Consider the following 26,737-nt stretch of genomic DNA (forward strand, 5'->3'; position numbering starts at 1 on the left):
CCAGTGACACCTTCCTTCTTCCTGTTGCCCAAATTGGAATTCTTAGGTTCCCCTGCCTCTTCTTTCTCACCTGGCTTATTACAGCATCCTCCAACTGGCCTGTCTGCTTCTGCCCTGGCACCTCTGTCATCTCTGCACACCGCAGCTGGAGACTGCCTGGAAGACTCTGCTAGCTTCCCATCACACTTAGAGACCTCTTTGCCATGATCTGTAAGGCCCCCCATGAACTGCCCCATTTCCTGACACCTGCCCCCTGGCTCACTCCACTACAGACACCCTAGCCTTCTCATGGCTCCTAGAGCACATCAGGCCTGGCTCTCTTCTTCACTTCCTGAAGATTCCTATGTCTTCCCTGATCACACTGTTTTAAAATAGCACCCAACCCATCCGCAGCCACTCTATCCCTACCTCTGCTTTATTATACTTCATAGCATTTTCCATATGGCATGGTATTTATTAGCTCCTTGTCCATCTCCACCCACTGGAATATAAGCTCTATGAAGGCAGAGACTGCAAGATCCCCAGTGCCTGGAATAGTGCCTAGCCCAGGCTAAGTGCCCTGTAAGCGTTTTTGAAGTGCTGTTTTGCAGTGTAACCCACACCAGCCCTCTGAGATAGATACTGCACCAGAAGGCAATATAAATTGCTAGGGGCACATAGCGAATAAGTGGCAAAGTTAAGGTTTAACATCTGTCAGTCTGACTCCAAAATGCATGTTGTTTCTGCTATCCTACATAGTTTCTCATTTCTGGCTGTTCTGGGCTGCCACCAGATCTCGGGAATGTTTTTCTGCTTTTGAAGCCTCCCCATCTTGATTTTGGTCACCACTGTCATCAAATATTTCCTGCGTGCCTGGTTCCCACAAGGCTTGCACCTGTCACAGAAGATCAAAGATGGGGTGGGGCTTGGCGCCCACATTTCCACTCTCAGCCTTGAGCGCAAATCCCCCACTGTCATGTGAAGTCTTCCAGAAAAACACAGTATTACCAAATTCTTCCTTATTCTCACTCATTTCCCAGGCTCAGAGCTGTGCCTGCACAAAGGAGGCACCTGTTCATAGTTCTTGAACTAATGAACAAAAACCAGGAGCACAAATAAGTGCTAGGAGAGTTCAAGTTCTTTGTTTGTTTGTTTGTTTGCTTGTTTGTTAAAGATTTTACTTATATGCAAGAGAGTGAGACAGAGCACAAGCGGGAGAGGGAGAACCAGACTCCCCACTGAGCAGAGAGCCCAATGCAGGGCTCCATCCCAGGATCCCGGGATCATGACCCGAGCCAAAGGCAGACAGACACTCAACTGATTAAGCCACGCAGGTATCCCTGTTTGTTTTAATTCAGCAAAAACTGACTTGAGTACTGCCCATATTAGGCACCTTACCAGTGTACAGAGAGTTGCTAGAGTTCCCTGTGCTTGTTGGAAAGGTCAGTTTCACCCCAGCGCTCATGGGGTGAAGCATAGTTGGGCATCTGACTCTGAAGAATCAGGTGGGACTTATGCTGTGAGAAACCCACTGCCCAGTGGAAATACAGGCTGCAGGAGAGACGACACAACAACTGGATCACCAAGGAAGGGGTGAGATTTCTGTGAGCCGACAGAAAGGCTTTCCCTGAAGGGAGAGCTAAAAATCAAATGTGAGACTTGTCTTGTGACCCTAGAACAGCATGTCCCCACCACCACCATGAATGTAATTCTAATCACTGCTACCGTGATGTGCCTGCCATGTGTTCCTCTATTTGGCCCTGCATCTCTGAACACTTACTGATTGGATTTTCCCAACCAGCCCCTCCATGCAAGATGTTACTGCCATTTTATAGACAAGAACACTGAGACCAGTAGGTTAGACAGTGTGTTCAACGTCAGATTAAATGGTGGAGCTGGAATTTGAACAGAGATCCAAGAAGTGCCAAAGTCCTGGTCTTTCTATCCATGAGGAGGTCCCAGAGATTCAAAGAAATACAAGAAGCTCCCAGTACATGCAGGTAACTGGAAGAAATGCATTGAAATGCATCCAGTTTTTTTTTAAAGCTTCTTAAAAGAATGATGGTTTTGATAACATTTAATTTTGGTAAGAAATGCTTTCTGAATAGACTCCTGACTTTCCGATTCTATTTTCTTCTTTCACACAGCCTCTATCAAATGATTGTTTTGTTGATAAATTTAGTGTGCAGTTGGGACTTATATGTAGATTGTACCTACCCTCAAAGGGAGAGAGGATTTTATAGTTTCCATTCATTCTCATTAAAATCAGAACATTTGCATCTTAACTTTTACATCTTGTTCCAGGAATTTTAAGTAGTCTGATTGTATGGAAGTGGGTCGTATTAATTGCAAATGGGCTAGACATCTGCTCACTAACACGGGATGATTTTTTTTTAGCTCTATTTTGTTTTTATATATGATCTACCAGAGCGATTAAGTGAGGGCTGTCCGTGAAGCGGTTTCAAGACTAGGATTTTCAGAGACTTAGAGTGTAGCCATAAAAATAAATTTAAGAGTGAATCTTTGAAAGTTCTTGAACTGGGAGTAATTAAATATGTTAGAGTTGATAGATCTTTATCCACAGTGTATCCAGGAGCTGTTTTTGGTCCTTGAAGCCTCTGTGGGTCTCATGTGGGGAAGCCTGACTCCAGTGGGTTCCAGGCTCTGGGGAGGAAGAGAGGAGCAGAACTGCTGTCTTGTGTCTGCCCACAGGGAGCAAATGAGCAAAGATGTATGTCTCATTGGAAGAACAGGATCCAGATTGCTGTTAGCTGGTCGAATTAGGCTAGTAATCTAACAGTGTTGCCTGAAGTGGACTTCTTGGAACACTAATAACTCTTAAGGAAATTGATATGTGCCATAGGTTCAGGAAGTACTAACTGGTTAAATAAACATAGAAATAAGGTTCCTTCTGTTAACAAGTTCCTTCTGTTAAAAATAAAAGTTATTTTAACAAAACAAGTTGAATAGCAGAGAATTATAGTTTGGGACATGCAAACTATGGCAAAACCACAGACAAGTCCACCAAAGAAAGGAGAGGAACACTATTTTGTGATGAGGGAAGAGGACATTGGGAGGGGCTGTCTTGGACCGAAGGCTACTGGAGAAAAGCAGGAGCTCAGGGTGAGGGCGGTACCTCACTAGCTAAGTCGCTGGGGTAGTGAATTCCTCATAGGAGATGCAGCTTCCATTCTGTTGGGTCGTAGTCATGATTCCCTCCTGTTGCAGGTGTGCCTGCTGGGGTCTCTTAAGTGATAATTCTTCTGCAACTACTGCTGAGTGGTGTGGCTCCCCCTTCTGGTCTCCTGCCTCTACTTTAGTGGGATTTCCCTTGACTCATTTCACACTTTTTGCAGTCCTTTTCAGAACATTTAATGTTCTGTGAGTGCCATGAATGTTCAAGAGGAGGACAGGGTATACACAGTTTTCCAAACATGGTTAGCCATGGACCCTTTTTCATGGAATGCACGTTGGGAAATGTTGTCTTGGTGAACTTCCCTACTTATTTTTAATTTAGGAACTGAAGAATTCCGTTGATGCTGAGTCATACAGTGTAATGTACACATCTACTCAGGGAGGTTGCCACAGTCATGTTGCCACCCTGGACCTTTCAGGGCCTTGCTTTTTTTCAGAGTTGTGGTCCCAAGCCAGTGGTGCCACTGGCTCATTTGGGGATGAGGAGGGAAGTTGGGTCTTCTGTGTACCAATGCATTTCCACATTTGACAAAGAGAAGGTGGTAGATGGTTTAGCATCTCAGTGATTGGGAAAGGACAAGTGAACTAGGTAAAAGATAAAAAGAGTTCTAGAGCAAGTGACATTTTTCCTGAAGTAGTTTCCTGACCCTGATCCAGCACCAGTTACTTTTTTTTTTAATTTTTATTTATTTATGATAGTCACACACAGAGAGAGAGAGAGAGAGAGGCAGAGACATAGGCAGAGGGAGAAGCAGGCTCCATGCACCGGGAGCCCGACGTGGGATTCGATCCTGGGTCTCCAGGATCGCGCCCTGGGCCAAAGGCAGGTGCCAAACCGCTGCACCACCCAGGGATCCCACAGCACCAGTTACTTAGAGGGGCTCAAGTCAATGCGTGTTGTATGAATAAATTGTTAGGTGCCCCGAGGCCTTTGCAGAAAAGACCTAATGTTGATATACCATCATACTCCATTTCAGGTTAATTGCCAAATGTATATAATCTTTCACACCTCATGAAATCAGAGGTTAAAACATAATAACTTCTATTTCCACAAATAACAGATGTCCTTTTCATACAGAAAGATCTATGTGTACTGCCTTGCCTCAGAGCAAATGTTCCTGGGCATTATTATTCTAGTTGTGGGAATGGATTTTAACCGATTGAAACAAAACCTTTACTTCCATCTCTCAGAACTGGTAACAGAAAGCTTACAAATGTGAGAGATGTCGCCTGGTACCATGGAACCGAGCAAAGCCAGTTGACTCACAGGAGGGGTGAAGCTGCAGTCTGAACCCATGGCCTTGACCTCATTAACGTCAGGCATCTGAAGCACCAACATTATGATTGTGGTGCAGTACCTGTCTTAACTGCCCAGAGCCTTCTCCTGATGCCCAGCTGTGACGTTTTCCCGTTCGATCTCCACCTGCTGCCGAATAGGCCTTGTTACCCAAAGGAAGGATCGCTTGCTCACCCTTAATATGGGGAAATCATTTAGAGCACTTAATTTGTGTTGACTCTTTATTGGTGCACTATTGCAATTAAGTTAGATTAATGAAAGGTAAATTCCAGTCTATACATGAAAAAAGAAATCTCTTGTAAAGATCCTAATTAGTATGTGTGTTTATTTAGCCTCTCATGGTTTAATTGCATCCCATCTTGCTATTTACAAACAGGCATCATTAAAGAATAATGAGCATGTGAAGAGCATTAATACTAGCAGCAGACGAGGCAACTGGAGATTGGTGAGGAGCGAGAGGGACAGTTTGCATTCTTTTGAATGAAGGAGAGTGACCCTCTGAAGCAGTCTATACAGGGAGGACAGAGCAGACGTTGTGCAAGGCAGCAGCTTGTCCTTTGGCTACAGAGAATTGGGCTGCTTTTGATTTGTTGCTGCAGTATCATCTGTACGAGCGAGCACACACTCACACAGTCATCTTGTGACCTCGGCTGTTGTCTGTTGGCTCAGGTGGAAGCTTCCTCTTCTGCCCTGCTATGCAGGACACCTACACCTCACTTCCACGAGGGCTTCCTAGGATGCTGAAAAAGCTGTCCCAAGCGTGTGACAATCCTCATGGAGCTCAGTGCCAGTCCCTTTGGGAGCCTTTTTTTTTTTTTTTTTAATGTCCAAACGTAGGATCAGTTAAGAAATTGGTTTCTCCTTCACTGGCACCCTGGTATCTCATTCCAGTTTTAGGTAATTTGCAGTTGTTCCTTGAAGTTACAGAGCAGTCTTCCCTGTGGTAAGCGGATGGGTGAACATTTATATTCTCTCCCAGCCTGGCTTAAGGGTGGAAAACCTGAGATTCCAGACAGGATAGCAGTGCAGCAGAAGGAATCTAATAATGACAATAATGTTTTGTCTTTTTGCGAGACTGATTCAGGGCATAAAATAAATGTTTCTCATTCCTAAGAAACAAAGTATAGACATAGAAGCGGTAAATCTGAGGAAGAAGTGTGGCATAGGATCCTGGTCGCCTAATGCTTGCAGGAGAATAAAAGACTTCTAAATACCAGTGCCTCAGTTTCCCCTTATGTTACTGTTATCATTGCAAACAGTTTTGTGAATGTGTTCTATATAAATGCAAATTGCTGCTAGTCAGACTATTAACACCTTAAATTTTTCCAGGGATTCTTGGGTAAGGAAAAGTCCAGGGCTTAATTTATTTAAAATTGGGTTATAGGAATTCACAGTTTTCAGTACATTTTATGATTTTCTTCACACAAACTACAGTTTAATTTTAAGCTACCCTAAATAGAGGCCCCTTCTCCCCCCCCCCCCAAAAAAAAAAGTTTGCCGGTCTTCTAATTCCTGTATGTATTTAAGGACACAGCTAGCTGTGTTATCAAACACAGAAGGACCAGCCGGGCTCATGTGGATGTCTCTTTTATTGTCGTTAACGTGCACCTGTTCCATTTTCAGCTCAGAACTGTGGGGCATATTTTCCCATTCATATTAATTGGATTTTAAAGTGACCTTGTCCCTGTATTGATTTGAATTAAAATTTTCTACATCAAGGTCAAGTTGGCACACATCCTGCAGTCGAAATCTTAAAAAGCCAAGTGCTACCTAACAGGGTATCGACAGAAGAAGTGGAGATGTAGCAGGGCCGCACGCATGTGCCTCAGAGAGCACCATGGGTCCTGTTGGCATGCACGTGGCAAGCGGCAGATCTACTCTGGGATCACCTTCACCTGGACTTGCCTCTGCTGGGAAAGAGCATCCCTGAGCACTTCAGAGCCAGATCATGCCATACAGGTGTGCAGGTGAAGATGCGCTTTCAGCTCCTGTGCATTTCCATGGGCCACCTTGAAATCCAGTGACTAGGGATCCCTGGGTGGCGCAGCGGTTTGGCACCTGCCTTTGGCCCAGGGCACGATCCTGGAGACCCGGGATTGAATCCCACGTCGGGCTCCCGGTGCATGGAGCCTGCTTCTCCCTCTGCTTAGGTCTCTGCCTCTCTCTCTCTCTATCTCTGTGTGACTATCATAAATAAATAAAAATTTAAAAAAATAAATTTCACTAATTAATTATTAGTGATATTAAGTACATTAAAAAAAAAATCCAGTGACTATAGTGCTTACTCATGAACTTGAACTGTGGATCCTCATCTCCAGTCTGCCAGTCTAATACCTCTCCATCTGGATAGTTCAAGAGCACCTTAAACTTGACAGAAAGGAAGTAGTGTTCCCCACTCCTTGGTTTTCTCCTCTTCTTCCTCATCTCGTCTCGGTAAATAGCAAAACTGTCAGCCTGGTGCTCCAGCCAGAAGCTTCCTTAGCGTCTAGCTCCCTCTGTCTCAGCTCACATCTAGTCCATAGCAGTTTGTGTCAATTGTATCCTAAGTCCGTCTGCTTCTCACCATCTCTATTGGTATCACCCCTGCTCAGGTCCCCCCAGTTCCTTCTCTTGATCTTCTGTGAGCCAGCGAGGGGCATGTTTTGTAAAAGCTCACAGCAAACATGTCATTCCTCTGCTAAAAACCCTGCAATAGCTTCCCATTTCTCCCAAAGTAAACTCCTCATCAGCCTCAGAGGCTCTTGATGGCCAACCTGTCCTGCCACCAGCCAGTACAGGCCACCTTCTCACCCGCCGCACTGTCCTTCTCCTGAGACACCGGCTCTTCTCCCACTCAGCCTTCACACAGGCTTCCCCCAGCCCGGGCTTCTGTGCCCAGCACTGGACACAGACCAGCTGGGTTTCAGCCCAGCTCAAACCACAGCCCCATACAGTTGAAATGGTCTCAGGTTTGTTTGCAGTCCACCCAGATCTGCCCCCCGAAGAATGTCCACTTATGAGACGTTGTATCATTCACTCCCTCTCTAATCCTTAGAACAATGGGTGGCACATAGTAGGTGAGTGTCGAATAAATATTTGAGTGAACTGAATGATCTAAATGTCACTTTTTTCACACCTAGTTTTTACTTCATTTCCTTCAGAACTTCTTGCAAATTGTGTTTCTTTCTTTATATACTAATTTGTTGCCTGTTAGCCCTGTGACTGTGTTTCTCTCGTGTGCCTGATGCCTAGCCCATACATAACACATATCGAGCAAATATTGTTGGGTAGAAAGAGGGAGGGCAAGCAAGCCATCATCCACAGTCCAGGGCAGTTCTAGGTTGCATGGTGCGACTGTCCTTTTGTGCTTCCTCTCCACTCATTCATTCCCTCCTCCTCTTCCTCCACAGCCTCCTGGCAGGGGTGCTCTGCTTGTTCCCACTTTTTTCCATGCTCTGCAGACCAAATTCTGGAAGGACGCAGTTTAATTGGCCTATCCAGTATGGGCAGAACCTTCTGTTCCAAGCCACCACATAGGGTCAGATAGGGTCGCCCTCAGACAGGTACCTGCCCCCGGGCCTCCTCCAGTGCAGGAAGCACCTGCTTCCTTGGTGCAGGTAGATCCCGTGAGGCTGGAACATCACATGCAATGGCTTCCTTCCTGTCATGTTCAGTACAGGAGACGAGTAAAGCGTGCCTGTTGTTGAGGATCCTTCTTCAGATTTGGTAGGAGAAAGTCACCATTTTCAGTATGTTCAAGAATACAGGAGTCAGCTGCTCCTTTCATCAGCTAACCTGAACCCCACTGCATTCACATAAATCTTTCTGGAACTGAGACACCCTGTTTTCATGCAGGCTGTGCGTTGGTTCTGCACCCTCCTCTTTTCCCAGAAGAGCTGTTATGACATGGTTGAAGATATGTTTTATAAATGAAAGTAAGCTAAGTTTCATTTTGACAATTTTGGGGATTTTCCCTAACACTGCAGGGGAAGCCCAAAGGTAGCTGGAGACCCAGATCAGGGCAGACCGTCTTCCTCGGTTCACTGTGTTTTTTTTGACCTCATGTGAATTTTTGTTACTGTTTTTGAGGGGGACATGAAGGGAGCTGAGGTAGGAAGATATGGAGAAAATTTATGTGTAGCATGTGAAATAGGAAGTTAATTCTCAGGCCATCCTTCTCATGAAACGATGAGACTTGACAAATGAGTCAGTCCTCTCTGATGCTGTTCCCCTGCAGCCAGGGAGGGTTTGACTTCAGAAGAGAGGGATGGGTTCAGGAGGATCATGTACCCAAATTGTTAACATGTGAGTCAAATTCATTCATCAACAGAATAATCCAACAAATGCAAAATAAACCTCATCCTATTGGGCAAGGTGCTTAATAATTAAAAACATTGCTACCATGTAGCAAAGGCCAATAGTGACAGCCCCCCTCTTCAGGCACTTAATAGCACTAGCTGTCCAATTCACATAAAGGTTCCATTTCAATAATGAGAAAGCCAGAACTCCCCTGGGTTGCTTTTCCCAGGGCCACACTGCTCTCTGTATGTGGCAGGGGCAGAATTTGAACTTGAATCTCTGGTTTCCACAGCCCTGGCTCTTGCCCCTGCACCATGCTGCTTTTCCCCTATGACAAGGAGATCACTGGGAATAACCCAGCTTGACCACTGCTGGAGCACTTGGTCTGTTTTAATCATGGTACTGAGGCCACACATGTCTGGTGTCATTTCCTCTCACAACAGCCTTATCCGGGGTTGATAGGAAAGAAAACAGGGGCTTAACAGGCCAGGTAACTTGTCCCGGGTCACATTGCTGGGAAGGGGGAGAGCAAAGATCTAAGCTCAGGTCTCTTTCTCTCCTAGTGTTCATAAACGTGATTCCCATGCCTTCTTGCCTTGCTGCTAAGTTGAATTTCTGACTTTTTGGTAGACAGAATCTAAAGTTGGCTTATCTGCCTTATTTTTCCTGGGCCTTTGTCAAAAAGAAAGATAGAATTCCCATCTTGGGGCTGTGAGGACTCTATACCACAAGTCTAGTCCATACGTGGGTTTCTGGTTTCATTTTTTCCTTATATTGCATTTTGTTGCATTGTATTTATCATCGGAAGTACAACTGATCCATCCTGTTGAGCAAAATGAGTGACCTTCAGCGTGGGAGAACATCTGTCTGATCTATGGCAGCCCCTTGCTCTGACCCCTTGGTTTCCAAGTCACTTCGCCCATTTCTCTTTCATGATTGGGTTACTGGCCAGCACTTTGCAGTGCTAGTGGCCTCCTCTCGCAGGCCACTGACAGTTAGTGTATCTTTTGCACCTCAGCCTTGCCAGATTTTCAGCCTCTCGAGGTGGGTCTGTCTCCGTTTCCTCACAGCTATATCCAGTTTTAGTGTTTTCCTAGAAGGAAACAACAGTCCATCTCCCTCCGTACCTTAGTTTCCAGTTCCCCTCACTGCTGTGGCTTCTGAGCCTACAGCTCACCTAGCATGAGTGTCAGGACTACACATACCTAGCATCTATGCAGAAATCAAAGCACTAAGCTTTGTTTAAAAAACAAATCAGAAAAAAAAAACATGCTAAAATTAGATGGAACAAGTGCTTTAATAGGATTTTATTGATGGGATCCAGAATGTGACTTTAAAGCCATTTGTGAAGGAAACCGGGGGTCTCGTGAAGCAAGGTTTTGAGCTACGTACCAGAGTCCCAAAGAAGATAGCAGAGTGGCTGGAGGATTAGATGAAGCAAGACTCTATGGTCACCATTTCTTGTGATTTGGATGCTGGTATGGGGTCATGGGCTCCTCAAGGGAAAGGGAACAGTGAGAAGCATGCTTCTGGCTCTGCACAGAACAGCAGTGAAATTGGACTCAAATTTTTTGAAACTGCAGCTGTCTTCTATTAAGAATGACAGTAAGACACCTGGCTGGGCTACATCCCAGGGTTCTTCGAGGGGGGCGCTGCGGCCACCTGAGCATGGCCCTGTCCTTATCCTAGAGTCAAGAGGTGAGGCTGTAGTATGCAGTGGAAGACCCCCCAGGAGTTAAGGAAAAACCTGTGTGGCACTGAACTTTTTTTTCTAGGCCACATCTAAGAACATCTCTTGGAGGAATGTTCCATGTAATACCATCCATGAGTGCTCCTCTGTACAACCAACTCTACCTTTCAGAACATGTGCTAAATTGGGCAGGTGCCAAACCAGGCATGTTCTGATTGTGCCAGACAGCTCAGTGATGGAGCACACCATCCTCCCCAAAATTCTTCATACACCGTGAGCCCCACATTGGTATAGGACTTATGTGCCCTGCAATTAATCCAGGCATGTGGCAGTTTTATCACCTCCTTCAAGGCCGGAGCCATATTTGACACTTCTTAACCTCCTTTAGGCTTTCAGTTTGCCCCTTTAAAAATGGGAAAGTTAGGGAAAATGATTTTTTAAAATCCTTTCCAGCTCTAAGGTGTGTGATTCTCTAAATCCATGTCCTTGCCCAGGGCTTTACATGATACAGACATAGGTATTCAATAAATGCTTATTGAAACCATTCACTTTATCCTTCTCTTTATTTGGAATTAGTATGAAGAGGAAGGCCTTAATACACTGTACTGAAGAAAAATTGTTTCTGAGCCTCTGTAGAGGTGCCCCTCTGCGTCTCCCTACTCCCACCTTCTAAGTACGCTGTTTGATGAACCACTTAAAGTACAGCAAATCCCTTAAGGATACCTACATGTTAGACTTTTACTTTGATTATACTTGGAAAATAACTTTCATGGATGACCAAATGGTTGACTTATTCACCCCTCCTTTTATTAATATATCCCCTCCTCTGAAGCAGAGCTCAGCCATGCAGCCTTTGTCAGAATGACAAATACCATGCTACCCTCTTCGCCTCCCACACAGATGCTTTATGCCTGGTCAGGGGTGTGGTATCTTGTGCTGGGTTCCACATGGAAAGGAGCTTTTTGGTTCACTCACTTCCCCTCTCTCCTGGACACGCCCACCTCCCCTGCCTCTGGGACATGCCTGTCTCCTGGATACAGATACTGCTCAGTTTCCAAGTGCCTTTCTCCCTGCATCAGCACTGAGGGAATAAGCTTTTAAGTGATCAGTTTCTCTCACCTTGTAAGCTCACTGGTCTGCCAGTATAGATAACATCTCAACTACCAGCTTTGTTAAGTTCATGTTAGACAACAGTTGGTGGCAGAACAAAACTAAATATTTTTGCTGTTATTTTCAACTTTCTCCCCACTTTCCCTTCTTATCTTGTGACTTGCCTTGTCATCATAAACTGGAAATTCTCTTACGGGATACAGCCTGGCAGGTGACTGCTATGAGATCCAATAGAGAAGACCACCAATGCAGGCCCACCTGTCCAGAGCACAACTAACCTGACAAGCACCAAGGCAGTGACAGCATGGCCGAAGGCACCTCCCTAGAAAGGCAATGATGGGCTAGGAGGCCCACTGGCTTCTGATGACTCTTCACAACTTGCCATTTGAACACTCATGGGGACAGACACAGGAGAAGTAGTCAGGGAGCTCTTTGGAAATGTGCTGCTCAGTAATAGAAGTGTTTCCTTGGTAACAGCAAGCCCGCTTCATTACCAGATGGCATTAGCTTTATTTGTGGTATCCCAAGCAGTTGCTAAGAACCAGCCTATAGCCCCTGTCATTGGGCGTTTCACCTGTGACTGCCTGACATTGGCTGCTTTGTGGGATGATGTCCATTAGCCAGTATATGATGCATTGCCTCTACCAGAACTCCAAGGTCGTTAAAACCTGGTGCATCCAGTTACATTTGAAACTAGCACAGTCTAGATATAAGAGAATCCAAATCCTTGTAGAGTGATGTGAGGGCTGGAAAAAAACGTTAGAGAGTGCATTAAGCTCCACCTCGATGGAGCTTGAAAGGCTCCTGTGGTCCTTTCCACCTTACCATGCTCAAGAGAAACAAAGGCTAGCAGCTCTTGCATGGTGTTGTGCGCCACACCCATAGCTGTGTTTCACATGGATCAGTTCGATTGATTTCCCATGGGCCCCTCCATATTTCACAGCTAAATAAACAGGCATGGGCGGTGGTGAGACTTGTACCCAGTCACACTGCCCAGTGGCACATGTGGTACTGAAGCCTAATGCACTTGACCTGCACACTAGATGGCCTTTTTGGGGTGTCAGCAATGTGTGTCTTCATCAGCCCACATGACAGCTTCGTTCATGTCTAAACTGCCCTGATTCTCAGGCTTACTGACTTTCCACTCAGCGGTCATCCATCAGGGGCATGTTTTTGTTCATACCTGAGGGTGCAGCACCACTGTCACCCACTGTCTACAGCTCCCTTTTAGCCCCAGGTGCCACAGCAGAAGGGTAAATTAATCTCAGTGGCAAGTTCACTGAAATGGAGGTATCAACTGTTCTAGTTCCAGCTTTGATGTTAACTGGCTTCAAATGACTTTGCCTCCACCAAATCCCGACAAGGGCTTGGGCCAAGGAGCAGCAGTTGCCACTGGGAATGTATCCTGTACTGGGCCTGTTCTGTATCCTTGCTCAGTGCATTGTCTCACTGACCCCTCATGGTCACTCTGAGGTGGAGCTATCGTGATCCTCACTGGGTGAGAGGAAGCTGATGTTCAGAGAAGGTAGATGACCAGCCAGGCTTTCCAGCAGTAGAGCTGAGATGTGACTCCCAAGCGCAGCTGATTCCAGAGCCTCACAGTGTCAGGCTTCAAAGTTGTATATGTTTGTATACGTAATTTCGTTATGACCATGTTAAAAATTCCAAAAACCATAAGCCTATGTATATTCCTCCTAGCTGAGTACAAGGGTCCTTCCTGGATTTCTAAAAAATAAGAATGGACAAATTTCATAGTGCTTTACTGATTTGAAAGGTAATGGAGTTGTCCACAATCTGCTGTAAGCCAGTACAGGCACAAGCCATGGGGATGATCACTGTAAAATGAATAAAGGCTGAGGGGGGAGATAGAAAGGAGAATACAGACCTAATTCATACTCATAAAATGAAAAACAAAAATTTTAACCTGTCAAAATTCTTTGCCCCTCTTGCCCTGGCCATGGTCCTGAAATGCCATTTCTCACAGAAAAGAGCCAGGGCTGTGGAGGAAATGGCTGACTCGTGACCTCGGACATGAATTGTACCAGATAAGCCTGGACTGTCCTGTTCCAGATAGCCAGGAGCTGTCACAGAAACTAGAGTGTGTCAAAAGGACTCAGCCAGGGAGATGCCCATGGGCCACAGGACAATGTGAGCATCAGTAAGAATATCAGACTAATAATTATATCAGGTACAAAGACATCAAATATGTTTAAATTCATGAGTTTATAATAATGTTGGGTGGAAACTAAGCCATCTGCATTGGAAGGAAACTGGTGAACTGAAGCATTGTTTTCAAGACTGGTAAATAAAGGGAAAGAATGGAGTGTTTATCCTTCCTTTCCTGTGTAGTAAACTCAACCACTTAATAGCCAAATAGTAGATGGGGAGAGTTTTTCCTTATAAAAGTGTTCCAGCTAATAAACGAAGATGAAACGATCCTATTGGTATATGGCCAGCTGAAACCCCTGGTGAATTAATGGGTCAGCAGCTGCCCACATCACCTGCTGAGACACCCAAGCTAGCCCGCCTCCTGTTGGTAGACCATAACTGACCATGAACTCATTGTGCCAAAAGAAATCAAGCCTGAATCTCACCTCATCCCAATTTACAGGAAGTACAGGGAAAGGAGGAACATGTAAAGAACACCATGAGGATGCCATCAGCAAAATTCAGACTACAGAAAACTCTAGAAAAAAATGATCCAGTTTCTTCAGCAAACAAAAATGTGGGGGCAGGGGTAGAGACAGGGAACCTTCAGTCTAGGAGAGCTTCATGAGCCATGTCAGCCAATCACATTGTGTGGACCACATTCAGCTCCTGACACAAGCAAACTTATTTAAAAAGTGGCATTTACAAAACTGTTGGAAATTTGAACCCTGACTACTTCAGCTTTGATAGTATTGGAGAGTTCTTGTTGATTAAGTTGTGGAATGGCATTGTAGTCCTGAATTTTTTTGAGAGTCCTTTTAGAGACACAGAAGGATATGTTTACAGATGAAATGGTACTGTGGTTGTTACTGCTTCAGCATAACATAGGAAGGGAAAAGTAGGTTGAGGTGGAGATGAAACAGGATTTGCCAAAAGCTGTAGTTGAAACTGTGGAGGGAGGGGGCAGGTTGTGGAGGTTCTTTATTCTGTTTCACTCACTTTTGTATATGTTTAAATATGTCATAATAAGTGGGTTAGGGGTGCCTCAGTGGCTCAGTTGGTTAAGCATCTGACTCTTGGTTTCCACTCAAGTCATGATCTCATGGTCTTAAGACCAAGCCCTGTGTCAAGGCTCTGTGCTCAGCAGGGAGTCTGCTTAAGGAGTCTCTCCCTCTGCCCCTCTCCCCCTCACTTGTGCACACATGCTCTCTGTCTAGATTGAATGAATGAATACATAAATAAGTCTTCTAAAAATTTTTTAAATAAATGAGTTAAAGAAATTAAGTTGCTGCTTTTAGGAGGGGATGGATTTTACTTATTTTACTTTGTTTTCTTTTGATTTAATGGCACCTGTTACTGACAAGAGAGGAGTGAAGTAGGTACATTTATACCTTTGTAGCTGGCATAACCCTTGTGGCTCGCAGTTGGCAGATTGCATCAGAAACCTTAAAATATTTGTACTGTTGGCCCCGGTAATTGCAATTCTACAAATCTGTCTTCAGGAAATAATCCCAAACACAGCAAAAGCTTGGTGAACAAAAGTATGCATTTGTAGGCAAATTTATATCAGGGAAAACGTGGAAGCAACTCATGTCCAGTGATAGGAGAATGGTTAAAGAAATTATTAAATCTATCCACCCAGTAGAGTGCCATGAAGCACATACTGCCATTTTTGAAGACTTCTCAGCAGTAAGAATAATGCTTATGTCATAACTTAAATAAAAATTTGATTTGAAATTATGTATGTAGTATGTTATAACCATGTTTAAAAATTCAGAAACAAAAAAAAAATTCAGAAACAGTAGATCTTTTTCCCCTAGTTTAATTACAAAGTAATTGATTTACACCACTGTATAAGTTTCAAGGGTACAGCACAGTGGTTTTTTTTTTTTAAAGATTTATTTATTTATTCATGAGAAACAGAGAGAGAGGCAGAGACACAGGCAGAGGGAGAAGCAGGCTCCTTGCAGAAAGCCTGATGTGGGACTCGATCACGGATCCTGAGATCAGGCCCTAAGCCAAAGGCAGACGCTCAACTGCCGAGCCACCCAGGCATCCCAGCACAGTGGTTTAATGTGAAATGATGACCATAGTAGGTTCAGCTAACATCCATCTTCTTGTATAGATACTATAGAAAGAAGAAAATAGAAAAGGAAAAAAATGTCTTCTTGTAACTAATTTGTAGGATTTACTCTGTAAACAGTTTTCTTCACATCTGGCAGCACCACGAGCTGTGGTCATCATATGCGCATTGCATCCCTGGGACATATTTATCTTTTTTTTTCATATTTATCTTTTAACTGGACTTTTGGACCATTTGGCCTCCTGCTTTCACTTCGCCCTGTACTACCCTCTACCTCTGATAACCATAAGTCTGACCTCTTTTTCTATGAAATCTGTTAATCTTTGATAGTAAAAGGATTGAAAGGAAATCTCCCCAAATGTTAGTGATTTAAAAGAGCAGACTGAATGACTATTTCCTTCTTTTTCACTCTAATTTTAGGCTTTTCAATAACAAACCTATTTATTAGTTAAATTTTTAGTATTCATTAGCTTTAAAATACCAAAATTCACTTGCAAAAATAACAAAAAAAATAAATATAAAATTTCTAGTGTATTTAGTGTGGTTTTGTTTCTGAATTCCATCTTTAAAACCTTGACAAATGACAGAAGCAATTTATTGGTTAAAGTCAGCCAAACTTTGTTTTTTTAAGGAAATAATATCTTAAGTTATCTCTGCTTATTAGCAGAGAGTTAAAACAAGACAGTTGAAAATGGTGGCCCTGTTAGAGACGGTGTATTGGACCTCCACTGCAGCCCAGCCAGAGGCTGTTAATTTCAGTGCTTATAATTACAAAACTGTGAACTTGATTCTTTTCCTCCCTCTCTCCCTTCCTCCCTGTAGATTGCATGCAAACTAGAAAGAGTTACTGCTCCTACCTTGGTAGTTTGTTGACATCCTTAAGTAGGTGATATCCAGTTACCCAAGCAGTGACCCATTCAATATTACATGGTGTAGCAATAGTTGAAAGTACTGTACAGGAATGAGATGTTTTTATTAACCCTCTCTTAAATGTAAATAAGGGTATCCTCTCTGTTTCTTACCCTGTTTGTAATTCTGGACCATTTTAGGAATACAAAAATAGAGAGATCCTCTCAGCACTTAGAAGTTAATGAAGGAACCAGATGCTCAGAACGTTCACTGATATGCAGGACTAACCAAGAGAAGAGGAGGGTTGCTGCTGGGGACAGCCCAACAGCAGATAAGGGAGAGGGTGTCTAAAGGTGGCATCAGCAGCGATGGAGTTTATGTTGGGTCACACAATTAGGATTGGGGCAAGGGCTCTCGTCAGCCCATTCTGTGATATTGGAGCCTCATCGAACAAGCTAGACCACGGGTCCTGTTCTGAGTCCACCTCCAGGGGCTCACCTGGGGAATGAACAGTAGAGGCATAGCAAAGTAACCGAAGAGTTACATGAACCCCTAAAAGAGAGGAAGGTGCTATTTCTCTTCTTAATGCTGAGTCCATTCCAGCAAATACAACAGGTTACTTTTTCTCTGGCATTATATGAAATTGCACTTTTTTTTAGGTGTGTGGGTTTGTTGTTGATTTTTGTGGGGGTTTTTCATTTTGTTTTTTGTTTTTTTTTAATCCATAATATGTGCTTAGGTTCTAAGAGAGTAAAAGCACTTAATGTATATCCAGGATCATGTTCCTTTTTGGAGATAAAATTCAGCTACTTTCCATTTACCTTCAGAACTTACGTGGTATTGCTTCTCCACTTACTACCAACTATTATAAACAGATAGTTCAGCCAGGCCGGAGCCTTTGGTGCCTGTCTTTAATCTCTCTGTTGTATTCTCCTACATATTCCATGGGTGTGCATAGGGCCATGAGAGAATAGGAAAACAAATGCGTTTACCAAGTCCTAGGATGCCAGAATCTTAGGATAGCCTTTGAAAAAGATCATCTTTCTTAAGACAGAAAAAAATTAAAGGAAATTTTACTCTATCCAGCATATATTAAATCTATGGAACTTATCCTGAGATTTATAAGCCAAAAATATAAATAAATTCAGTGTAGTTACACTGCAGGAAGGCCTTGTTGCTCAAAGCCTGTTCCTGATCACTTTCAGATGCCTTCCCTCCAAGGGTTCTCCCATGTGCCCCTCAGCAACAAGAGGGAGAGGTGATCCTTTTCTCTTCACATAATCTTACCCAGCCTTATGCATTCTGCATGTTCGAGTGTAAGCTTTCATGTTTGCATGCATGTGTTTTGACAGGTGACCTTGGGAAAGGTGTTGAAAGTGATTGTTGTCATGCGGAGCCTGTTCATTGATCGAACAATAGTAAGGGGATATAGTGAAAATGTCTACACAGAAGATGGCAAGGTAAGCATTCTGGAGTCTTCTGTTTCATTTTGCTTTATTTTCTCTGTCCCGAAACAAATGTAGTAGAGTCCCAAATGAATGATATTAAACACTAGCAGTCATAGCTGAAATGATCAACAAGCATGGTTTATCAGTATGAAGATGAACGTTTTACAGAAAAACATTTCTCTCTCTCCCCTTGCATTTTTCATCAAGCTTCTGCTTTTTCCTTTAAGTTGATGCCCTTAGTTGAATTTCTAATTTATCACCTTAGACCCCAGTTGCCTCATTAAATGTGTCTTCTGAGGAAATGGATTTCTTTCTTTTTCTTTCTTTCTTTCTTTCTTTCTTTCTTTCTTTCTTCCTTCCTTCCTTCCTTCCTTCCTTCCTTCCTTCCTTCCTCCTTTCCTTTCCTTTCCTTTTCTTTCCTTTCCTTCCTTTCTTTCCTTTCTTTCCTTCCCCCACCCAGTAGTACAGTACATCAATAGCCCAGGGTTTGGCTTTTTTGGCATTTTGCTTTTCCTAGAACCATGAGGAAAATTCAAGGTACTTTGACACACAACCTGCTCAGGATCTTTTCCCATGAAATTAACAAGCAGCCCTAAGGACAGTGCTTATCTGCAGCAGTGCATACTAAACACTGCCATTGGAAAAATAGGTTCTTTCCATGGGTGATTTGTTTCATAGAAAGTTCACTGGCGTGAACCCCTGATTTCTCCGGACTGCACACTGTCCATATGGCTCTACAGAGAGCATCAGAGGATGCTAATGGGAGCTGACAGCCTTCATTTGTGTTGGCTTCCAGAGTGTAATGAGTGCTCCGCCTGAGATACCCACCCGGATGCACCCTGGCCACTTCCTTGCACTAAGCCTCTGTCTGCCCCTCTCTCCTGAGCGCTCCTTTCTCTTCATGAATCCCATTAAAATTTTTAAAGTATGCTATAGTACTAGCACTCACCACCCAATGGCCACATTATAATGAGGATAGGACGTTCTTCAGAAAAAGGTGACAAATGTAGCTTAGCACATAACAGTGTGTTAAATAAGAGCTATGACCCATAATGTGATGAGATTTGTGTTTTGAACTAGTAACCCAGCATCTCCACATCCCACACAAGTGTTGTCAACAAGGAAAGCTACTCTTACTTCAAGGACTTTGCCAAGTTCTCATATATCTCGCATTGAAAGCCAAAGCGTTCCTCAAGGGGAGATTTTCTTTTTTGGAAAAACCAAAGTGTCTTTAGAGCAGGTGTGGAGAATAAAGCGTGTCATTGGGGCAACATAGTCTGTGTGTATATGATTCGTAAACCCTGGCAGCATCTCTGACAAGCAATTCCAGACTAGTTAGCAGCAGAAGAAGTGACCCTGAGTCACTGGTCCTGACCGTATAGAGATGAGACCATATAGAGACCGTATAGAGATGTGGTTCTTGTTGCCTTTGTTCAAGGTTCACGACTTGTTAGTCACACCTGATATGAATCATAGCCCTTGTCCTCCAGGGATTTACTAGTGCCCTGGGGAGAGAAGGCTAGCAACATAGAAAGCTAATCAACAGTAGCGAGCGTGTGATAAAGTTACAAATTTGGGAGAGGGAGGAAGCATTTCTGATAGATTCTGAGGAGTGAGGGTTTACCTACTTTGCATGATCTCTTTAACACTGAATTTGATGGCCCCATTCTGGAAGCGTCCTAACCAAGCCATGTAAAGCACTTAGCACTTTGCCGCCTAGTCACCACTCAGTAAGGAGCTAATATCATTTTTATTCTGCACTTAAAACAAGGGACTTAGAAAGTTGTCACATTCATGTGCTTCTAGGATTTCTCTGCGGTTACTCCCCCTCATATGCTTCGGACCATTGTCTGCCCCCCACCCCCCATACATACATACCGTGGTTTCATGTGTCAGCCCATGGAGATCACTCCTGACCTGTGTCTAGGTGGGACCTCTCCTCCCCAGGTGTACCTCATGTTTAGCCCGCCCAAAACTTCACTTCTGAAAACCTTGGCTTCTAGAATAAATCCAAACTCCTTAGCAACACATAGAAATGCCAGGTCATCTGGCCCTCCCTTCCTTTCTGACCTTGTCTGCCATCATTCTGTATGCACATTTTGCCTTCCTCTCCAGTCTTTTATGCTACTTGGGGCTCCCACATTGCTTTCACTCATCTACAACCCCTGTGCCATTAGCCTGAGATGCTTTGTCCTCCTTGTCCACCAGACACACTCTTCCCTTCACACTGGCTTACTGCCATCCTCTTTCTCATCCTGTCCCTATTTTCCTAGGGGCTTCTTACATTAGCACAGGCTCTGGAGCTGGCAAGCCCAGGCTTGTGTCTGCTTAAAGCACAAGTTAGCCTCCTCATGAACACATCCTTGGCATTTTGAAGTCTTTTTCTAGGACTAGAATTAGTACATCATGGTTATTTGTTTACATGTCTATCTTGCAATTAATAAGCACACTAAGAGTACTCCACATGTTGGCCTTTTAGGTGTTGTGCTAAGCAAACTTTGCCTGCAGTGGTCATCGAGTCCTAGGTTCTGTTTAAATTAGACTCGTTCTCCAGATAAGGCAACTGAGACCTAGAATGTACAGCAATTTGCCTGCAGTCACACCCTACCAGCCTCAGACCTATCTGCCAAGAGCACTCAGGGACCCAGACCCTGTCACTCACGTGATGCCGTCCCAAGGAGATGCCACAGTGCCTAGAGTGCTGAAGAAGCCCAGGAATATGTGGAAGGGGACAATAGAGAAGCCTACTTGGGATGTGCAAGTGCTTACCTGGAATGGAAAAGTGGAGGTCCTCAGGGATGAGGACCAAAAGAAGCAGCAGAGCAGCAGGGATTGGAGTCATAAGTGCATCAGACAATGAAGGAGATATACACACATGCAAGGGCATACAGGCATGTGTCTTCCTAATGAGAGATTAGTGTGGGTTCTCTGTTCATCAGAAAGAAAATGAATGTGCCTGGGAACCTGAATTCTGCTATGATTCATAACACAAATGTGATACAGGAGGCCTCTTGCTGCGTTTTACAGCTGTGCACTTTGGCCTACGTGGTCAGCAGGGACCCTAAAACTGGGAATAGCAAGATCAAGAGGACCAAAGCTTTTGTTGTTTTAAAGACGCATTAACCACATTTGGCAGAGAAGCTCTCGGAACGACCGCTCTGCCCAGAATCAAGTCCTAGCCAATTTGATTAGCCCCTTGTTTTTTTCAGAGCACTTTGCAAAACCATGCAGGCATTATTAGTGTTCTATTTTTGAGTACTGATGCTGGTTTATGTGGATTTTATATATAGTTATATATGTGTAAGTGTAATTAATGTGTTGAAATGTCTAGCACATCCCAAACAAAATGTAACCTTTGGAAGGAGCTATTGGAGCTTGAGGTGTGGTCCTCAAGAACAAATTGCTGCTTGCAGTTCCACTGTTCCAAACATGCAGCTCTGCATTTGCTGAGCTGGTGCCTGAGTACTTGCCTGGGGGTGATTTGCTGCAGTCTAAAGCACAGCCACTGATATGTGGGCGTGGCTTGGAAAGCCATGGACTAGCTGGGGTCTGAACTTATGCAACTGCAGAAGTCTGTGTCCCCCAAACCCAAAGCAGCCAGCACATCCTAAAAGGTTTAATTATCCCTCTTGTTACAACAGCAACCCAGCGCCACCCTCACCACACACACATACCCCCCATTTCCAGAAGCCAGCAGGTTTTTTCCCATCAGAATCCCAGCAAGGCTATCGCTTTGCACTTTGCAGTAACTACCACTACCACTACCCTGATCGTCTGCCTCTTCACCTGGGATGCATGTTTTTGAGACCAAGTTCCAGTAGACTAATTTCTCTAATAAAATATAAAAATGCTTTAAAACTTACCAACTCGCTATTCACTGTAACCAGGGAGGAGCAGAGAGCCATGACTCAGCATGTTAAAAGGCAGATTTAAGTTGAATACCTGGCCATTGTCCTGATTTTATACCCGCCAGACTTAACTGAAAAAATAGAAGTGTCTCCGTTGAATTTATCTTATTAGAGGATTTAGGTTATGTTAATGCTATAGCTTCATTAATTACCCCATATCAATAAAAAAAAGGCAGCTTTTAGCCTCCTAGCGAAAGAGAGGAAAAGAAATAGTGGTATCAAAGGGAACCTTCAAAGACAGCCAGAGCTGTCTCCAGGGTAATTTCTGATCCCTGCATTCTTCCCACTTCAAAGTTGGATGTGGGGGGGGGGGGGGGCGAGGGGGTTGGGGAAGCTGGAATCTGATTTCTCTAATAAGTGTTGGCATCAGCCCCGTTTGATATTAGATGCAGGGAACATTTTGATTTGTTATAGCCTTTGAAATTGTTCAGACGACCTTCAGAAAAGCGGCCTCTTGTTCCTTCTGGGGGAAGGGGGAAAAGCTGGGGAAGGGGACTCCGGCCTAATTTGCACGCCGACGGTGCCCTGAGTTGTGCTTTCAGCAGTTTCTAGTAATAAATGTCTGTCCTGATCGAAAGTGAAAAGTTGAAGAACAACAGACCTGTAACACTAGTTCTTTGGGGAGACTTATTCACTTTTCTATTCTCCGGGGAGGAGTGGGTACATTAAGAAGGTGACCAGGTAGAAGTTTATGGTTTTGTTTTTTTTTTAAAGATTTTATTTATTTATTCATGACAGACACAGAGAGAGAGAGGCAGAGACATAGGCAGAGGGAGAAGCAGGCTCTGTGCAGGGAGCCCGACGTGGGACTCGATCCTGGGTCTCCAGGATCAAGCCCTCGGCTGAAGGCGGCGCTAAACTGCTGAGCCACCCGGACTGCCCAGAAGCTTATGGTTTCGAAAACTCGGGTTGTCATGGAGAAACATGCCACCATTGCTGGTTTATGGCCCTCTGCCCCTATGGACGCATCACCTTACAAGGTGAAGATGCTAATAAATAAAAGTTTTAAACATTGAAGGCCTGTGTGAAGCTTATGAGTTTTATTTGGAATTGTCAATTTTAGACAATTGATGGTATCTTAACACTATTTTTTGAAATGAAGAATCGGTAACTTTCTGAGAAGCTGCCAGAATTTTTACTGGCTGCTGAGTGAATTTCAGGGGTGATGATTGTCATATGAGCAGGCCTCGGAGCAGATTTGTCATGTTGAATTTCCTCAAGAGTACCACCCACCCCACCCCCCAACCACAACAACTGCCACTGCTTGTCGGGCAGGGGGACTCGAAGTCAGCCCTCCTGAATTCTAGCTGAAAGGCCATCTTCCTCCCAGGTTGAGGTCTGGGCCTTGTGGCAGCAGAGCTGGTTTTGAATTTTCTACCACATCCTCGTTGTGTGATGTTAGACATTTTACTTAACTTCTCTGAGCCTCTGTGTCCTCGTCTGGAAGTTGGGGATGGTTTCATCATCCTCATCCAGATGTCTGGGAGAATGCAACAGCCCTGTGTCCTCAGGCTTTGCACGCAACGGGGAATCTGCTTATCACTCTCCCTCTGCTCCTCCCCTCCTCACTCGTTCTCTATCTCAAAATAAATAAATAAAATATTTTTTTAAAAAAGTTAACACAGGTATAGTGCAGGCCAGATGTACTGTCCTCAGTGAATGGTGTCTGCCCTCATGCTGGCGATGCTGATGGCAATGGTCATTGTCATAGCTGGCATGCCCTTGCCTTCTGATAGTGGGCCATTCTAATTTTTCTTTCCAGTAAGTCAATTTGATTGTTACCATTCTTATTAGTCAAGAGGCCCTTTGACATCTTGATGTTTAACCTGAGAGCAAATATGTCTGTGCTAGAGCAATTGGTTATCTGTGGGGTTTGTTTCCATTTTACCCAAGAATAGAACACATTCCTACCCCCAAAATACTCATTCCAATCCCCAGAGTCCCAGAGGCTGCTCCTAAGACTGCAGATTCAGCCACCAATTACCATAAGGTTGGCTTTTCCATTTTAAGATCTAATGTTTGCCAGAATACTGAGAGGTGCTTTACTTTCTTTCCCTGACATTGTAGTTCAGAATAATTTCCTGTTCATCAGGCTGAAAGTTTACAGCTTCCAGAATGATCCTTTTTGAATATCACAGCCAGCAAAAATAAATTGGTAGCCATGCCTGCCTTTGCAGCAAATAAGCTGAAGCTAATAAATATTCACTTGGATCAGTCCTGGCTCCCTGAAATGAATTTCTGAAATCTTCCTGGCCCTGAGGAAAGGCAGAGCACTGACTCCAGAACACTCACTTACATGGCTTTCTTTGGCATAAATCTAGCAGAAAATCGAGTACAAACTGCCTGCTGCGCCTTCGCGGCAATAGGGGAGCCCATTGTTACCAGTTCCCATTCTTACCCGTGCGCACCTGGTACGTAGGGCATATCGTCTAACATCCTTCTGCCCCAGATGGCTGCAGCTATTCCCTAGGGCCCTGAATTATATATTTAAACCGCCTTTCAGAAAAGAGCAGCATGCTCACTTTGAATGAGCTTGCTGTGTTTTGAGAAGCTAACAATTAGGCTGGAGAGTCCACCTCTTAATTAAAGTTGTCCGCGTTTCTCCCTAGATGATTTCTCTATTAAAACATTGCGCAGATACTGAAGAGTTGGGGTTGGTTGTTGGTTTGTTTGTTTTTTTAAATAATTGTCTCTTTTAAATAAAAAGTATAACTTTTCAGTTTATATGGAGCTTCTTCCTTTTCTCGTTCTCCATGGCCCCATGTTTATGTCTTGGTCTGCCTACGTATGGTGGGAACAGGCAGGAAGGATAAACAGTGGAGAACCTCCGAAGAAACAGCTGTGGGCTTCAGATGGAAAGGGAGCTGTGCTAGCTCCAAGTTGAGACACTGATATTACTCTTCCTAAAATTTAGATTTCGAATCTTTGGCATCTCCCCGTCATCTTGGTGGTGATTTGGCAGAACTGAGGGATACAAAATATCATTCTTACTCATTCTGCACTCTCTGAATAATCTTTAAGTGCTGCATTTTTAAGCCGGAGGCTCCACTGTGGCACTGGGAACACAGTAGCAATTCGCATTCTCCCTGGAATGACCAGCCGGCCAGCAGTTTTCTTTCTTTTCTTTTTTTATTTTTATTTATTTATGATAGTTACAGAGAGAGAGAGAGAGAGAGAGAGAGAGAGGCAGAGACACAGGCAGAGGGAGAAGCAGGCTCCACGCACCGGGAGCCCGACGTGGGATTCGATCCCGGGTCTCCAGGATCGCGCCCTGGGCCAAAGGCAGGCGCCAAACCGCTGCGCCACCCAGGGATCCCGGCCAGCAGTTTTCTTCAGCGGAATTGACAATGTGGGAAATTCCTTCTGTTTCTTTTGAGGTTTCCTTCAGAGTTATCTGGAGGTAACATGTCACTTTCCCCCCTACAAACTGTTCACCTACCAAATTAAAATTCTAATACTTAAAGCCTTTTTTTTTTTTTTTTGATCAAGTGGCTTAAGGCGGGGAGCGAGGGTGGGGTCCAGTGACTAAAAGTTGATGCCACTTTTCTGGAGAGCAGGTTAGCCAGAGTAGGAGAGAGGGATCAATTAGAGGCTTCTCTGGAAATCCAGGAACAAGATGATAACACCAGAGGGGAGAGGGAGAAGTGGACCCATTCGCATGAACCTTCAGGCAGAGTTCTAGTACTTCTCCTGGGCTTGGATCAGCTAAACCTGGCACTCTCCAACAGCAGCCCTGCTGGAGTCCAGAGGGACCTTCTCGGAATCATCCAAACCTCCTCTGTGGCCTGAAAGTTCTCAAACACAGCGCAGTTCACAGGAAACTAATTCGGAGCAGGAAGAAGCCAGAGAGAACTGAATGCCTGTGGGCAGACTACCTTTCAATTCCAAGGACCATTTGCAACAAACCAGGTTTTGGTGTTTTCCTCAGAACAAAAACAGAACTCTAAACTTCCCCATGTCAAGTGCAACACTTCACTCCTGTCCTATTAGAGGAACCTTCCCGTGTGATTGTTTCTCGTGTTCCCAGGTGCTCCAGAATCAATAACACAACCTATAGACCATACAGTCGTATCCCAGGTTTCTACCTTGACCACTGGCCAACCCCAAAGGCAGGTTCCAAGAGGCCCATTGAGCAAGTATTTTAATTTGTTCAGCTCTGGAACTCATATATTGCGGTTGACTTGTTAGTACCCCTGGGATATACTGACTCTTCTGATCTGCCCTGTCCTTGAGCTATCCTCCAACACTGTATTGGGGACAATTCTGTTTTTGCTATACTTAACTCATAAATTCACAAAACAGTGAGAATGCATTGACGACTTATCATACAAAACTAAAGCAAAAGTCCTTTTGGTCAGAATAAGCCACTGACATGCCCTGTACAAGACCAAGTGTGGCCAGAGGAAGACTGGACTGAGTTGACTCCGAGCCCTAACCACGACCTCCAGCCTACTCCCTTGTGAACTAGAGGTGCCCTAGATCAAGGGTCCCTGGCCTGACTAGCCATCACAGTTACACCACCATGTGGGAACAAAGCTGAAACAGATGAACAAATTCTCAGGCCCACTGTAAACTTACTGATTCAGACACTCCAGGGGAGAAACCAAGGAATATATATCAAACAAAAAAAACAAAAATTCCCCCCAGCAGCTTCTGATGCCAGCCAAGTTTAAGCACTGCCAGGCCATACCATCCATAAAAAGCCTCTCCAGATTGCCGTGGACAGTTAAATGGGACCAGCCACTGGCTTGT

General features: G+C 44.2%; 1 protein-coding gene across 2 annotated transcripts in view; it reads left to right on the top strand.

Annotated features, from left to right (window-relative positions):
- MED27 (mediator complex subunit 27) overlaps nt 1-26,737 on the top strand; it is a 198,908-nt gene that overhangs the window by 150,173 nt on the left and 21,998 nt on the right. Inside the window, exons 5-6 of one of the 2 annotated variants that reach the window (XM_055319251.1) lie at nt 17,982-18,089; nt 22,724-22,985. In XM_055319251.1, coding sequence (XP_055175226.1) covers nt 17,982-18,089; nt 22,724-22,831 — 216 coding nt within the window. In that variant the 3' untranslated portion in view covers nt 22,832-22,985. Of the gene's footprint in view, nt 1-17,981; nt 18,090-22,723; nt 22,986-26,737 lie in introns of those variants that run through there. The other variant, XM_055319240.1, reaches the window with a different exon arrangement.

This window comes from Nyctereutes procyonoides, unplaced genomic scaffold (assembly GCF_905146905.1).
Source record: "Nyctereutes procyonoides isolate TBG_1078 unplaced genomic scaffold, NYPRO_anot_genome, whole genome shotgun sequence".
In the NCBI taxonomy this organism is placed as follows: Eukaryota; Metazoa; Chordata; class Mammalia; order Carnivora; family Canidae; genus Nyctereutes; species Nyctereutes procyonoides.